At 36.7% G+C, this 16,238-nt stretch overlaps 3 protein-coding genes across 3 annotated transcripts; 2 read left to right on the top strand and 1 right to left on the bottom strand.

Moving 5' to 3' along the window:
• The first annotated feature begins 1,579 nt into the window (after positions 1-1,579).
• LOC141822700 (uncharacterized) lies at positions 1,580-2,208 on the top strand. The gene has a single exon (XM_074710035.1). The coding sequence runs from the start codon at positions 1,678-1,680 to the stop codon at positions 2,005-2,007; it is 330 nt and encodes a 109-aa protein (XP_074566136.1). The 5' UTR covers positions 1,580-1,677; the 3' UTR covers positions 2,008-2,208.
• Positions 2,209-2,837: 629 nt separating this feature from the next.
• LOC141822652 (uncharacterized) lies at positions 2,838-4,207 on the bottom strand. The gene is made up of 3 exons (XM_074709985.1): positions 3,915-4,207; positions 3,436-3,520; positions 2,838-3,344 (listed from the first exon to the last, which is right to left on the bottom strand). The coding sequence occupies exons 1-3, from the start codon at positions 4,205-4,207 to the stop codon at positions 3,027-3,029; spliced, it is 696 nt and encodes a 231-aa protein (XP_074566086.1). The 3' UTR covers positions 2,838-3,026.
• Positions 4,208-10,938: 6,731 nt separating this feature from the next.
• LOC141825663 (luminal-binding protein 2) lies at positions 10,939-14,434 on the top strand. Its single transcript, XM_074713045.1, has 7 exons — positions 10,939-11,076; positions 11,894-12,161; positions 12,240-12,454; positions 12,552-13,274; positions 13,346-13,500; positions 13,576-13,658; positions 13,761-14,434. The coding sequence occupies exons 1-7, from the start codon at positions 11,019-11,021 to the stop codon at positions 14,257-14,259; spliced, it is 2,001 nt and encodes a 666-aa protein (XP_074569146.1). The 5' UTR covers positions 10,939-11,018; the 3' UTR covers positions 14,260-14,434.
• The last annotated feature ends 1,804 nt before the right edge of the window (positions 14,435-16,238 follow it).

The following is a 16,238-nucleotide window of genomic DNA, read 5'->3' as shown; positions in this document are numbered from 1 at the left end:
AATTCTAAAGTCTTTCCTGTCTTGTTGCAGTGTTACTGGATGGGCTAAAGTATAGTTTATTAAATTCTTAGGGGTATAATAGAAAAATATTGAAACTCGTGAATACAAATGATAGAAAATTAAGAGGGTTCCTTTTCATCCATATCACCAAAAGGGGCGGGTTTTATTGTGAAAGAAATATTAAAACAACATTTTAAATTTTCTATCCACTTCCTGCAATTGCAGGTGGAATCAGCCACTTTAGCGGTCTCACAATCGGCCCCACGATTATCTGTGAGGAGGTAAATCGAGAAAATACAGTTGGTCACGACGTAGGAGAGTATTGTCTGGCTTCGTAAGGATTCGAACCCTTGTCTTCTTCTGCAAGTTTGTTGCGTCGTAACCAACTCAGCTATGCTCTTGGGAGACTAAATTTTCTATCCAAAACTTCACTTCTGGAGGATTAAATTTGTATTATTTTTAAGCTCTCTGACCAAATCAACTCCATTGATCAAAGTTGTTCCATGACAATCATGTTAATGGTAGAAAAGTGCGGATGAAGAGTATTAAATTTTTTTATCGCTTGAGTAAATATAAAACTATCCTAAATTTCTGTTATTATCATTTGTTTATTTTCTTCTACTCTTTTTTTTTAAAATTTTCATCGAGAGTCTTCAGATTTTTTTTTCATCTTTCCTTTCTCAAAATATTAATTTTTAATTTTTCTACTAAAAATAGACGTAATATTTTGATAGGTCTAAGTTTAAAAGAGAAAAACAAGCTTTCTACTTAATCCCAAAAAAATAGAGAATTTACATATGCGAATGTGTTCCAAGATCGAGGCCGATTGAGAATTGGACAAAGATGTTTTATCCGGGTTTACTTGAGAGGACATAAATAAAAATTAAAGAAAGTTTTTCATGTGATTTTTTTTTCAATATTTATTATCCTAGCCGTTGCTTATCTATTATAAAATAATAGAAAGATGAATTTAAAAAATCCATTCAGGAATTATTATTTTTTAAAATATTTTTTATCTGTCCAAATAAGATAGAATAAATTTGTCTCAGTCAAATCACTTTCAATAACGCTCGTGGTCAGCCTCGCATGTGGTCGCCTGGAGCCGCCGTGGGCGGCCTAAGCGGCTGCCTTGTGTGGCTCGCCACTGACCTTGCTTGCACGTGGCCGTGGCCGACCTGCACGATCGCATCAGGCGACCAGGAGCACTGGGCGGCTTCACTCGCAGCCATGGTCGATCTTTACGCAGTCACCGACGACTTCGCTCGCGGCCGTCAGCTTCTATCATATTTGTTCCCCTTTCTCTCTTTTTTTTTTTTTTTTTCTCTTCATTTTCACCTGAAATTTTTTCCCCTTCTTTTTCCACCGTGAATTCCAATTATTTTTTTTTCTCAAAGTGGCACATCACAATAATAAGGGGCATTTAAAAATAATTTTTACCATTAATAATCATGTAGCATTAACGGTCGTATTCAAATGCGAAAAAAGAAAGGGCGAATTTGCAAAAATCTTATATTCTGTACTGCACGCCCTCTTTATTTTCCCGACACCAAAGTAAACAAGACGTTGGGGCAAAGAAGAGAATCCGTGCAACGCGATATAATCCTAATCCTTCTCCTCCTCCGCCCCACTCTCCTTCCTTCCTTCCCTTCCTCTTCCTTCCGCCTCCTATCGATTTCGATGGCGATCCATGTCCAGCTCGCGGAGGCCGCGCTGCGGAACCGGCTCGCCTTCGGCGCCGTCGCCGCCCTCGTAGCCGCCGGAATCGCCCTCCTCAGCGTCGGCCCGAGCTTCTCCGCCGTCGCGGCCTTCTTCTGGCCGCTCCTCCTCTCCACCGGCTTCCTCTTCGTCGCCGTCGCCGTCATCCTCCGCATTTCGCCGCCGCTCCCATCGGATCAGGGCCCCTCGGGGGAGGATCTCATCGACTACGTCTCCGGCCGCGGAGGCGCGCAGATCGGATACGGCGACGCGGAGGACGACTGCGAGGAGCAGCGGCGGGAGAACTCCTGAGGGCGACGCGAGCCGCAAAGGGAAAAACAGATCCCGGAGGTTGCAGTGCTCCGCAGGAACTGGTTAGTGAGTAGTAGTCCCGCTTACGTGGAAGTCTGCCATTGGGCCAATAGAATAAGGTACGATCCAACCTTCAAGTTGTTGCAAACATTAATCATATTTGTGATGTGACGTGGAAATGATTAATTAGGTGTACTTTTACGTCGTTTTCTTCGTGCAATTCCCTCCTATAATCCCTGGCGGGTCCCTCCCCCACTGCCTACCGGCTGGCCCCACCTTTTTTTAATAATAAAAAACACTTCTTAAAAATAAGTGTATTATTGTTTTTTTAAAAGAAGAATAGGCGTGAATAGTGTGACTAAACAATATCCATATCCATATTGGAAAACATAATTTTCATTGCTTCCATCATAAACATCTTTGATGTTGAAGTAAATTATCATCCATTTAGTTCAAAATTAGGATGGAACTAGGATGCAAGAGCTTGAATATGAGCACCAAGTGTAAGGGGGAAAAAAATTAAAAGGATGCTCTTTGATTTTTTTTTTCAAGTTTAAAATGTATTCTATCATATTTTTCATATTAAAAATATTTTAATTTTAACTTTTATAACGGCTATAATGTATTAAAAGGATGCTCTTTGATTTTTTTTAAAAAAATTAAAAATGTATTTAATCATATTTTTCATATTAAATAATCAATTAATTTTAACTAGGATTTATCATTTTATAATGTATTAAAATAAATATGTTCAATTTAATAACAAATATTATGTATAAAATACTTTTATATTAATTTGATTAAAATTATTTAATCTTGACAATCATTAAATGACAATTATAATATTGTCCAATCCCCATCAAAGGTTGAGCTCATTTCCAATCCTTTTACAATGTAGACCACCAATATACAACAAGATCACATACGGAAAAGCTCGCGATGAAGACGAAGATGAAGAAGAAGAAGATCGAAGTAGTAGACTAGTCAGACATAACATTTACTCATCTGTTCTATTTTGTTCAAGCCAAGAGCCAAAAGTTCTTGTGGTGCTTGGTGGTGATCAAGTAGCCTCCTCTCTTGCCCTTCTTCCTCACTGCCAGTGTCATGCAGGAGGCATTTTGGATGCAGTAATCCACCACATCTCCACTTGATGAGTACCTAACCCTACTACCACCACCACCACCATTACTCCACAACACTGCCATGAACCTCCATGCCATGGACCTCCTCCTCTGCCTCTGCCCCAACACCAGAAGGGAAGCCATTTGCCTCCTCGCCGCCTCCACAATCGCCGGCCCCGGCTCCCTCCCTTCCACTAGCAACACCTCCACTTGGATCTATTGAAGCCAGTCAGTTAAAGTTTAAGGGCAAAGAATGATATCGATCGATGCATCATCAACAAACAAAGAATTCGATTCCACCTCTCACCTCTGGTCTTCTCGAATGGCATATGCTTTGCAAGGCATAGAGCAGTTGGTACCTTGAGTTCCTCTCCTTGTGATGATTAGACTGCCTACCTTCGGAGGAAAATTTATTGCATGTTTTAAAATTCTGAATGTTGTAAAAAAAAAATTAAATAACTTTTTAAATTTTTTAAAACAAATTATAAAAATTCACTATTTAAATAACTTTTAATATGATTAAATACAAAGATGCATTTTCTTGTTTACATTGAAACTATAATAATCTTAATTTTGTGAATTTTTCATTACAAAACTTGTAAGATATATTTTTTTTAATTGGCAATGTTGGTTTTTAATTTTAAACATTATGTGAAATGCATAATTTATTTAGTATTTTAGAATATCATTTAAATATGATTACAATGGAATAAAATTAATCACTATTATCCTAAATTTTCTGTAATAAAATTAAAAAATAATAAAAAACAGAGGAGAGGAGTCGACGTACTGCTTCTCGACGGCGGCTTGACGACGGCGACGAGGACGAGGGTGTCGTCGTCGTGGAGCGAATGAGACAGCGCCCACTGCACAGCGACCTTCGCCTCCGCCTCCGACTCCACCGCCACCACCACCCTCCTCCCACTCCGACCCTTCCCGCCCTCGGCCGCCGGCGCCGGCGCAGGCTTCGGCTTCGCTGCCCAGCTCGGCCGCGGTGACCCAAGTCGAATGCTCGCCGCCGCCGCCTTCTTCCTCTTCTTCACCCCGAAACACGAGAGCCTCTTGCCGTCAATTCCCATCTCTATCGGAATAATTGAGCCAGAACAGAGCAATTTGATTCCTTCAAAGAAGACGAATTTATACACACATAAAATTTTATTTTATTTCTATCCATATAATTTAAAATATTATATATTAACATTTTAAATATAAAAATTACAAATTAAAAGGACATCTTGTGTTAAAGTAATATTAAAAAAATATTCCACTCTAAGTTTTCTTTCTGAATTATCTCTTCAAATAAAAGCACTTTTTAATTTATTTCTCATGAATATTGTTTTATTTTCTTTGTAGCCTGATGGAGGAGATTCTTTAGGTTGACTTAGACTTACAATTTTAGCAAATACAAATTGTTAAAATAACCTAAGGTTTAATAAATTTTCAGCATAACCTTCAAGAATAATTACCACTAACATTTTAATTTTTTATTACCAATCTCTTTAAAAATTAAAATACCAATTTTATCTTTCTAAATTTTCATTTGATGAGATGAAATTTATGATAATAAAATAAAAATATCTTAAGCATTTTGATAACAATAAAACCTTAAAATATTTTTAAAAAATAAAAAATTATAATTTACCACGATAAAAACAATCTTAATACTGTTGAGTGGGATCCATTATATACCTTCTCTTCTTATACTATTACACTCAATCTTTTATTATATTATCACCTATATTTAAATAAATTTTATTATAATAATTAAGTTTTATTTGATCTCTCTTTGATTAATGTATATATATATCTAATAATCTTTGTCGGAGATATAAGGAGAACTTACTAAATTAAAAATTATAAAATTTTAATTTTTGACTTATTTGTTGAATGACCTAAGCTGATAATCTCAACCTTACAACAGAGAAGGAAGATCTATTGTAATATTAGCGTTGCCAAGAAATGGAGTCGATTGCTTCTAGATTTGTTTGAACCCCAGTGAGTTATTGCTAGCAAATCCGAGTACTCCCGAGTGCGATGAGATTTGCAACCCAAAGCTTCCCAAGCTCGAGTGGAAAGCGGTGTCACTCGACTGCCAAGTTCCAATGGGTTGAGCACTGAGTTGAGAGACCCAATCGCACGACTGTCGAGTGCCAAGTCGCTCAAGTGGGATGCTGAGTACCAAGTCGGGAAAGAAAATGTTGAGTGCTCGGGAAGTACTCCTGAGTCCGAGTGGGTTGCGGCCTGAGTGCCAAGTCGAAAACACTAGAAGTCGAGTCATGTGTTTAATGTAGTTTCCTTAAAACAGATTCATCCCCCTCCAGTTGCGCTTCGAGGTTACGAAGAACGTCTATTTCTCACGATACAACAGCTTGTAGGACCGGTGGGATCGATAGAAGGGGGTGAATATCGATCATTTTCCTTTTCATTTCTTGTCTTTCTTTCTGTCTATCAGGGTTAGTATATAGCGGAAGTATAATAAAAATAATAGGAAACAGACATGCGGGATTTACTTGTTCCCAATCTCGCGTTTAACTACAAGCAAAGGAATAAAAAAGAGTAACGATTGTAACTGAAAACAAATAGATTTGTCGTTGGTCGATCAGGAAGCCCCTGAGGGTTTTACACTCCTACTGATACTTCCCCGGTAGCACGAGCAGAGTCTTGTCGTCTTTTGAGCACAGAGTCGGAGAGACGAATATAAGAATTGTTAATCTGAACGTCATGCTTGGGGTTTCTTTTATAGATATTTTTCAGTCTACCGATAAGCTCTATCGGTCTATCGATCCTAGATAAAACTTGATCTAGAAGACTGAACTCTTCGCGATCTGGACCGAGCCTCACGATCTCATTCTATCAAATTTATCGATCTACCAATCTACATGATCGATCTATCAAACCAGGCACCGCATCATCAATTCAGGTCCAAACTCAAACTCGATCAGCTGAACCTGATCAGTCTACTGATCCTTGGGATCGATCGATCGAATTGGCTTGGGTTCTGTTAGATTCGAGTCAAGTTCAGCTCCGGACTTTATCTGATTGTGTCTGATTTGCATCTGTTTGTTTCCTTAGTCTTGCTTCCACCTCTAAGTTCCTACAAGATAGACATACAAGTACAAACAAACAACCTAGCCTAATCATATAAGTATACCTAACCTACTAGGCTTACTTAAGCCTTATCCTGTGAGTCTAACATACTAGACTTACCTTTTGTTTGGAGTTCACTCCTCCAAGATTTTTACAACCTAGAATTTACTCCATAGGATTCACAAATCTAATTTTGTAGTCTACCTTGATCTACTAGGCTTGTCTCACCACCTAAGGTCCACTGCCTTAGAATTTTTTCTTTGCCAAGCATTCGGACATCTTGACCTGTTTGGACTTGTTAGTTACTCAGTAGACTTCTCACCCTTTTCCAGACATCCAATTATCTTGACCTGTTTGGACTTTTCCTTATCTAACATTCAGTTCTCTCTTAACCTACTAGGGATTTCTCATGCTAAGCATCCGACCACTCTTGACATGTTTGGACTTTCCCTTGTTAGTCATCCGATTAACTTTTGACCTGACTAGACTTTACCTTTGCTAGTTATCTGGTCAACCTTGACCTTTTATTTTTACTAGTCATTTTGTCAACCCAACCTTGATCTAACTAGGCTTAACTTGCTTCTATCAAATCCTGTTTAGATCAACTCTTAGTCAATACATGACAAAACATACACTACATGAAAAAGCAGAAGTAGCGATGGAATATTCCATTGCTAATTAGTTGCTATTCCCAAATAGCAATCAATTAGAGACTGATTATTCTTGTCGCTAAAAAATTGATTGCTGACATAATTTATCATCTTTAATATCGTAAACGGAATTTATTGTTCCATCTCAGATCTAGTTATGAAAGTTTAATTTTGTCGTTAATATTAACGATGGATGTTTAATTTCATCGTTAATATTAGTGATGGTAGTTTAAATCCGTCGATAATTAGTGACGGAATAGTAAATATCTATCGCTAAATTTCTTAAATATTTTGGCAGAACCTCATTATCGCATTTACATAACTAAACAACATACCATCACAAACGATGATTTTCATAATACATTCATATTCACATCACAACATATTCAATCCACGTATTCACATCACAATCTAATTAACACAAACACAAACGATACAATTGTATCAAATCCATAACTCATTCACAAATCCATATATACACAAACAACATCTTATACACTAAAAATGATACATCTCAAAATCAATCCAACAAGTTTTCAATTTTAATCCCAACATATTAAATCCAATACAACAAAGATCCAACAAAGATGAATATCTCAAATTTAACTACCAACATATGAAACCAATAAATCCAAATACATTACCAATGATAATAAAACCTTCTAACGAACATATCAACTCCCACTCCAAAACTAACTAGTAGTATTAAATCTTGTAGAAAGTATAATAAGATAGATTATTAATAAAACAAAGAAAAATCACATCATTACAATTATAACTAACAAATTGAATTTAAACTAAATTGAACACTATAATAAAAAAAGATTAGCTAGATAATTATTTTACACATTTAAATGCTAGTTTAGATATTTATTGATGGTGATATATAGAATATATTATTATTTATAATAGATTCCCCTTCTCGAGCAGAGTCGATTCCCTTCGACTCTCCTTGTCCTATTCCTTGAAAGGTCACTCCCCCATCGTGCGGTTGTAAATGTCCCCTTGCCACCTCTACAACCAATCATGGTAACACTTTGACAGATGTAGTGACATGACTCCTCATATATAAGTCAATGATGGGGCATACTCTGAATATACCAGGTCTCCTGACACATTCATAATCACGATGGGACCTCAGTCATACTCATGATATGACATGACTCCCCAGACTCATATATAAGGTTGGTTCTGTAAGGGAGGAAGGTATGCATTCTCGCCATTTCTACTTTCTCCTTACTTTCTGCTCGCCATCTTCCTCCTCCTTCACGAACTGACTTAGGCATCGAAGTGGTCGCGCCAGGATAACCCCTGACCTTTCTTCTCACGGTTGCTGTGAGTGCAGGTTTCACCATCTTCACGGCTCCTTCCTCTCCAGACTCCGTTCGAGCTTGGTGTTGAGAAGAGTCGGGCGTGTCTAAGAGTGGATCTCAACGGGAATATAGGATTATAAAAAAAGTGGTGGAGGTTTAAGGGTTGACAAAATAAAGTTGGTTAAAGCATATTAGAAGTTTTGTATTTCTCTGATTATTCCTTTTTAATCCCGTTGTTTATTAGCCATTTTTTTCAACTTTAGTAGTTGATCAAGAAGAGAAATTAAGATAATAACATTTTTAAATAAATAAATAAATAAATAAATATATATATATATATAATATTTTATATTTTAAAGATATTATTATCCAAGCCTTATTATAGTAATTTTAGCTAAGATTAATGCTCCAATTAAAATAACTTAATTTCATAAAAAATGTTTTAATATGAAACAGCTATAATAGTTTTAATTAAAACTAACAAAATTGTTTAAAATTACTCCAATTATATATAGCAACTCTAATAAATTAAGATTATTCCTATAATATTTGATAAATTTTGATTAATATTAAAATAACTTTAACTATAATAATATTGAAATAAAAATATTTTTAAAATATACGATCCTCTTGATTTTTTTTTAAATGAAGTAGTTTTTTTATAAGAATAAAAATAATAGATGTCCTTTTAATTTTATTTATCATATTCTAACAATGCAAGGTAAGCATGTTCATTGTGTTGGATATTAGAGTCTTAACGGACCAATACGATTTTGTAAAAAATCAGAATGTCATCAATTAATGAAAGTCATAATTAACTTCAAAATCGAAATCTATGTCTCGCGTAGATAGATTTAGACTATTAATTTATTTAAAATTGATTAAGGATGAATAAAAAATTAATTGTTTAAAGTCAGTCCATAACAACATGAATTATTAATTAATGTTATATAAGGAAGTGAATGGGAAATAGTCCCTCATCGAAAATTTTTTATGGGCTTCATTTCCTTATTAATGATGTTGTGTTAATGGAGTTAACACAAAAAGCTCATGTGCTCTCTTTCACGGCGTGCGCGCACGCACGCGCACAATGAGTGTTTTGTCGGTGCACTTTGCACTTCGCACGTATGTGTCGTTGCGAGGAGCTTAAATTTATGCTCCAGATGACGTGGCAGATGCCTGGATTGTTGACTGGGTGAACGGATGTCAATCATTGTTCACATAGAGGTGTGATGGATCGCATGTGATGTGATTTGGAGTGTTGGATCTAGAAGAGTCACAATCTGATCACTTGGGATGAGACTTGATCTGAAGCGTCAGATCGAATGGATCATTGGATCCAGATCCGACGGTTGATGACCAGAGGAGAGATCTGAAGGTCTGTGACCTTCAGATCTGATGGATGAGATTAAGAGGGCTATGTGAAGGGTTACAACCCTCCAGATCGAACGACCCAGATCGGTCGTGCCCAAGGGCCACATCCACTCACCCAAAGGGTATTCAACTTCTTCATTTGGTATAAATAGATCCCTCCAGATGCTGAAAATTTCATCGATCTTCTCATTCTATTTAGCATTCATCTCATCTTGTGCATTCGGAGTCAAAAAGTCAACGAGAAGGTTCGCTATCTTAAAATTTGAATCTTCTCATTTTATTTAGTATTCATCTCATCTTGTGCATTCGGAGTCCAAAAAATCTACGAGAAGGTTCGCTGGTCTTAAAATTTGAAGTGCTACTATTCCGAGACGTTCGTCGTTGTATCTTGGAAACGAGTTGCTGCAATCCATAAGCACCGTAGCGAAGCAATATCGTTTGCGGAGATAGTGTTGAATACTTAGCCTCGATAATCCATATCAGTTTGCATCCTCCCCGGAGCTACCGATAACAACACATTGGATATGTACAATTTATCATTTTACGTACTTAATTTTGAAAAATTTTCAAAATATAAGTACTTAATTTTTATATTTATCAAAAGTCACACTTTTTTTTTCTTCAAAATATCATTTCCCCTTCTTAATTAATTATTTAAAAATCCTTTTTATTATATTTTTTTAGGGGAGTGCAAGAAATCTTAACTACGATTTTTTTTTACGGTATAAAAGATTAACATTGCTGATCTTTTTAAATAATTATATATTAATTTTCTACTATAGGTATTTTGATTCTTATCCTCATTCGCTTCACTTTGCATCTCAAATATGTTTAAGAATATATTTAAGGGCCATTTTATTTTATATATATTTTAAAAATATCTTTATCCTTATCGCAGTTTTGATAAAATTGCTCTTTAAAGATAATTTTAAAATAGAATCGAATATCATTTTGATATTTTTTATACGAGACATAATAAAAATAAGGGGTATATATATATATATACACACTCAATGACTCACCTATTCTGCCGTTGAGTCCAGAAACATCGAGAAACGCCACTCGGTCAAAGATGAAGTTTCCAGCCAGTCTCAATGGGTCCCACTTTACTCGCCGGCCGGTTCCCGATCTCTCTCTGCGACAACGAGATCGCCTCTGGCCCGTCAGATCCACGTCTAACGGCTATCGTCGTCGCAACGACATGGTCGCATGCCATTGGCCGAGCGGGGAGCAACTCCAGTTTTGATTGGTCCACGTTGACAAAATGACATGTTTTCTTCGCCCTCAATGGCTGGGACACGAGTCCAAGTGGCAATCACCGTCCGACTCAGAGCTCATTATAAAGCCCGCTTTGGGTTCGTTAATTATCAAATCGCTCGACCGAGAGAGATCGAGAGAGGACGATCAAGAGGGAGATCAAGTTTTCTTGGCGTTCTCGTTGGAGAGGAAGCTCTAAGGAAGCGTCTATGGCTTCATCTCTGCGGAATCGCGGATCCCTGATCCTGTTGGGTCTCCTGCTCGCTGGTATGCGTTTCTGATATGATCTCGTGTCGCATTATACTTCTGATTCGGGTTTGTTGCTCTGATCTCGGCCCCTGGGTCTTGTTTGTGGGGAATGAATGCGGGGATCCTAATTGAGTTTCCTTTTGATTAGTCTTAACTCTAGATTGGTTTGATTTACGTTCTCGTGTTAATCATATCTGGTGTGAGAGGAGCGTATGTGTCTATTTTTTTTTATAGAATCGAGCACAAATATGTTTCCGGCGGTTGCTCTTCCTGACTGGTTCTGATTTACTCATTTTTGTTGAAATAGTGGAATTTCTTCAAATAGAGCTAGCTCTGTCAGACTCAATGGATCGCTTTCCTGGACAGAAGTATGAAACTCATAATGCTTGGAAATATATCTTAATTTTATCGTGGCTCGACTAATTCCAAGGCCTTTTCATCAGATTTACTCATTTTTTTAACGTTGTTACATGCTCGATGGCTACCTAAAAATTTCTCCCTTATGTGCTTGATTCAACTCTTACAATTAATTGAAATAGGAGAATATTTCGATGGACATGTCGTAACTCTGGTCTCCGCTAGGAGTTATAGTTGGTATCTTATGTAAGCATTCTTAGCCAACATATACAAGGAGTCTGTATTCCTTACGTTGAGTTTGTTAAATTATAAATGTACCATGTTGAGACCCCCTCACCTCGTTTAGCTTCTCCCTTTAGAGTTTCACTGGACTGCTTGAGAATAATTAATGGTATCATGGAGTTGAATCAGTTTTGCCGGTTTGCATGAAAAGTTGGCTATTTGATAAGGCTTGTTAATTTGATGAATATATTTGCAGGATCTTTGATTGCATTCTCAGTTGCTAAAGAAGAAGCCTCTAAGTTGGGAACAGTTATTGGGATTGATCTTGGGACCACCTACTCTTGCGTTGGTGTCTACAAGAATGGTCATGTCGAGATCATAGCCAACGACCAAGGAAACCGTATTACGCCATCTTGGGTGGCTTTCACTGATTCTGAGAGATTGATTGGTGAGGCTGCAAAGAATCAGGCAGCCGTGAACCCAGAAAGAACTATATTTGATGTCAAAAGATTAATTGGAAGAAAGTAAGTTTACTCTTCTTAATGCGTAAATATATTGTTTTTTCTTCTTCTTTAGTCTGAACTAAACATTTCCTGATACAGATTTGAGGATAAAGAAGTTCAGAGGGACATGAAACTTGTCCCCTACAAAATAGTGAACAAAGACGGTAAACCTTATATCCAAGTCAAAATCAAGGATGGGGAAGTAAAAGTTTTTAGTCCCGAGGAGGTTAGTGCGATGATTTTGACTAAGATGAAGGAGACAGCAGAAGCTTTCCTCGGAAAGAAAATCAAGGATGCTGTGATTACTGTTCCTGGTGCGTGGAGAGTTCTAAGATTGTACCTTCCTGTCAAATTCTATATATATATATTTTTATCCTAGAAATCTAATTTGCATTCTTTTTTATGCACCAGCTTATTTCAATGACGCTCAAAGACAGGCAACCAAAGATGCCGGCGTAATCGCTGGCTTGAATGTGGCCAGAATAATCAACGAGCCAACAGCTGCTGCCATTGCATATGGCCTGGACAAGAAGGGTGGCGAGAAGAACGTTCTTGTTTTTGACCTTGGTGGTGGGACGTTCGATGTTAGCATATTGACAATTGATAATGGAGTTTTTGAAGTTCTGGCAACAAATGGTGATACTCATTTGGGAGGTGAGGACTTTGATCAGAGAATAATGGAATATTTCATTAAATTGATCAAGAAGAAGTACGGGAAGGACATCAGCAAGGATAATCGTGCTCTTGGGAAATTGAGGAGGGAGAGCGAACGTGCCAAGAGAGCTTTGAGTAACCAGCACCAAGTCCGTGTTGAGATCGAATCACTTTATGATGGCTTGGATTTCTCTGAGCCCCTAACACGAGCCCGCTTCGAGGAATTGAACAATGATCTCTTCAGGAAGACTATGGGGCCAGTGAAGAAAGCAATGGAAGATGCAGGACTGGAGAAGCATCAAATTGATGAGATTGTTCTCGTCGGTGGTAGCACTAGGATTCCAAAGGTGCAACAGCTCCTCAAGGATTACTTCGATGGCAAAGAGCCAAACAAGGGGGTTAACCCTGATGAGGCCGTTGCTTTTGGTGCAGCCGTGCAAGGAAGCATTCTCAGTGGAGAAGGTGGTGAAGAAACCAAAGGTACTAACTATCATGGCCTGCCTATCTTAAATGCATGCTCAGTCGTAACAGTGTTGATCTTTTGCGTTCAGACATTCTTCTTTTGGATGTTGCTCCACTCACCCTTGGCATTGAAACTGTTGGAGGAGTGATGACTAAGTTGATTCCAAGGAATACAGTGATCCCAACCAAGAAGTCTCAAGTTTTCACAACTTACCAAGATCAACAGACTACTGTCTCCATCCAGGTAACACCGGATTTCTTCTTCTGCGTCAATTTTTACTAAGACAAGTAACTCAACCGGGGATGCGATGCACTGTAGGTTTTTGAGGGTGAGAGAAGCCTCACAAAGGACTGCAGACTGCTTGGCAAGTTTGATTTGTCTGGAATTCCACCAGCACCAAGGTTTGTCTGTCTTTTTAATGCTATTCAGAAATGGAAATGCTTTCTCATCTTTCAAATTTCTTGCCACTAACTTTGTCTGCGACCGACGATAACACAACACAGAGGCACACCTCAGATCGAAGTCACTTTCGAGGTCGATGCCAATGGCATTCTGAATGTGAAGGCAGAAGATAAGGGCACTGGCAAGTCCGAGAAAATCACCATCACAAACGAAAAGGGTCGTCTCAGCCAAGAAGAGATCGATCGAATGGTTCGCGAGGCAGAGGAGTTCGCAGAGGAGGACAAGAAAGTGAAGGAGAAGATTGATGCCCGGAACCAGTTGGAGACTTACGTGTACAACATGAAGAACACCATCAATGAGAAGGACAAGCTCGCCGACAAGCTTGAGAGCGAAGAGAAGGAGAAGATAGAGGCAGCCCTGAAGGATGCACTCGAGTGGCTCGATGACAACCAGAACGCCGAGAAAGAGGACTACGACGAGAAGCTCAAGGAGGTGGAAAGCGTCTGCAACCCCATCATTTCTGCAGTGTATCAGAGATCCGGTGGTGCGCCAGGAGGTGATGCCGAGGAGGATGATGATGACTCACGCGCCGAGCTTTAAGCTGTGCAAGAAATACCTTTGGAGATCAATAATTCTCTTTCTTTTCTTGTAATATTATAGTAGCTCATAGGTTTTTAGTGATCAGGCCAGGAAGGTTTTGCGTTTTTGCTTTTTAGAATACTTTTATGTTCGTTTGTTTAATGGAAACGTGGTCCTAAATTTGGAGTTCACGATATGTTGATCTGCTCTTTTACCAATTTGCCAAAGTTGTTAAGGTATTAGATCATGTTCTCATTTATAATTTTATCAGAGCATGAACGTGATCAAGTGACATTCGGGACATGAGCATTCGGCATATGGTTAAGTGATTATTACAGGATAGATTTATTAAAATGAATAAGGATTGAATATCGAACCTAAGATAATACTTTCTCTTATAGTAATCAATTATAAGTTATTGATTTATTTCTTCATATATAATCGTGAAGTGTTGAAATGATAGAGTTCATTTTTTACTAAAGCAATACAACCAAGTGAATTTGGATTGAAATAAGTCCACCTTATTGGCATTTTCTAAAGAAAATTAAGTTTCATTGAAGAGTGTCTTTGTCCACAAATTTAAAGTAAAGATTTATATATTTATTAAATCTTGCTCTTTCATCACCTCCATCGTCTTAAGGGACACACCTAATCTCACAAAATGAGCGTCCCTAATTATACATGTCATTTAAAGATCTTTCAAAAATTATTAAAATAACCTCTCACCCATAATTTAATACAAGATAACTAGGATAGTAAATGAATCAAGTTCGTGTTATGTTAGTTCAGTTGTTAAAAAATATATAAAATAAACAAACTTAAATACTAGTGAGTTTGGAATAATTTATGAATAAATTTATTTAAATTTAAATTATAAATAATAGTATATATGAAAAATATTCATGAATAATTTTATAATTTTTGTATTCTTTTCAAATCTAATATTCATAATAATATGTTAAAAATATAGAAATGATATGAATAAATAAATAAATAAAAATTTAACATGAATTATAAGAATTACAATGTTAATAGTTGACCTCGGTTAAAAATTTCAATAATATTCCTTGAGTTTGAATTGAGCTTGAGAAGACTTTTAATAAACAAATTTGATTAAGTTCAATAAGTAAATAAGTAAGTTTGACACAATTAAATCTGATTTGGTTTGACTCATTTATGCCCCTAGAAATAATCCTTAGTCCTTCAACTTAGAACAAATTTATCACACACAAAAAAAGTAGTCTTATGCATGAAGCTCCCATCAATGTTGGATTTTGAAAAATAATCTATTATATATAGTTTTATCATGTATTATAAGAGATTATTTTCGTGACTCAAATTTATGACCACTAAATCATACAATAGTAATTTTATTGTTATGTCAATGTTCCCTTTCAAATGGAGCAACTTTGTCAAAACTATTCTAAATTGGTATATTTCTAAATGGAGCAACATGGTCAAACTTGTACCACCTTAAAAAAAAAAAGTAATTTTGATCCGCTTTGATTAAAAAATGCACCACTTTGAGTAAATTAGTCAAAATGATGTAATTTTAGTCAAAGTTGCTCCAAGGTGGTGGAACATTTAGAGTATTAAATTATAAGAGAGTTGTTTTTTTTTTAAAAAGGGCTCTTTTGAGGAGTTGCGGAGCTGCTCTTGTGATTTTCTATAAATAATTGATATCAAATGTTATAATTTACTTAGATAAAACAACTAAGCTATTAATGTTATAAACGAACAAGACAAAGACTAATAGAGAGCAAAGGAGAGAAATTCTTATTGCTTGTCTCAAAGGTGCATTTCTACAATGCTTCATACATGTCCTATTTATAGGACTAATACAAGAACAAAAATTAATGAGTATTAATATGAAATTAAATTTCTCATATTAATGCTAGAATATAATGCACCAAGAGTTACACATAATGGTATAATGACATCCATTTACTATTACATTTATAATACTCCCCCTTGGATGCCATTTATATACTGTCTCATTA

Source organism: Curcuma longa, chromosome 3 (assembly GCF_044706935.1).
Source record: "Curcuma longa cultivar G26 ecotype Majalengka, Jawa Barat chromosome 3, ITB_CL_G26_1.1, whole genome shotgun sequence".
NCBI classification, from domain to species: domain Eukaryota; kingdom Viridiplantae; phylum Streptophyta; class Magnoliopsida; order Zingiberales; family Zingiberaceae; genus Curcuma; species Curcuma longa.
Note: the sequence above shows the minus strand (reverse complement) of the source record. Positions and strands in the feature narration are given on the sequence as shown.

What these genes read in the sequence shown, in the direction of transcription:
- LOC141825663 (XM_074713045.1), top strand. Translation starts at nt 11,019, where the DNA reads ATGGCTTCATCTCTGCGGAATCGCGGATCCCTGATCCTGTTGGGTCTC. An exon ending in AAAAGATTAATTGGAAGAAA is followed by an intron (nt 12,162 to 12,239) that starts GTAAGTTTACTC and finishes TTCCTGATACAG; the next exon opens with ATTTGAGGATAAAGAAGTTC. An exon ending in AGACTACTGTCTCCATCCAG is followed by an intron (nt 13,501 to 13,575) that starts GTAACACCGGAT and finishes GATGCACTGTAG; the next exon opens with GTTTTTGAGGGTGAGAGAAG.
- LOC141822700 (XM_074710035.1), top strand. Translation starts at nt 1,678, where the DNA reads ATGGCGATCCATGTCCAGCTCGCGGAGGCCGCGCTGCGGAACCGGCTC.
- LOC141822652 (XM_074709985.1), bottom strand. Translation starts at nt 4,207, where the DNA reads ATGGGAATTGACGGCAAGAGGCTCTCGTGTTTCGGGGTGAAGAAGAGG. An exon ending in CCGCCGTCGAGAAGCAGTAC is followed by an intron (nt 3,521 to 3,914) that starts GTCGACTCCTCT and finishes CTCCGAAGGTAG; the next exon opens with GCAGTCTAATCATCACAAGG. An exon ending in GCCATTCGAGAAGACCAGAG is followed by an intron (nt 3,345 to 3,435) that starts GTGAGAGGTGGA and finishes TGGCTTCAATAG; the next exon opens with ATCCAAGTGGAGGTGTTGCT.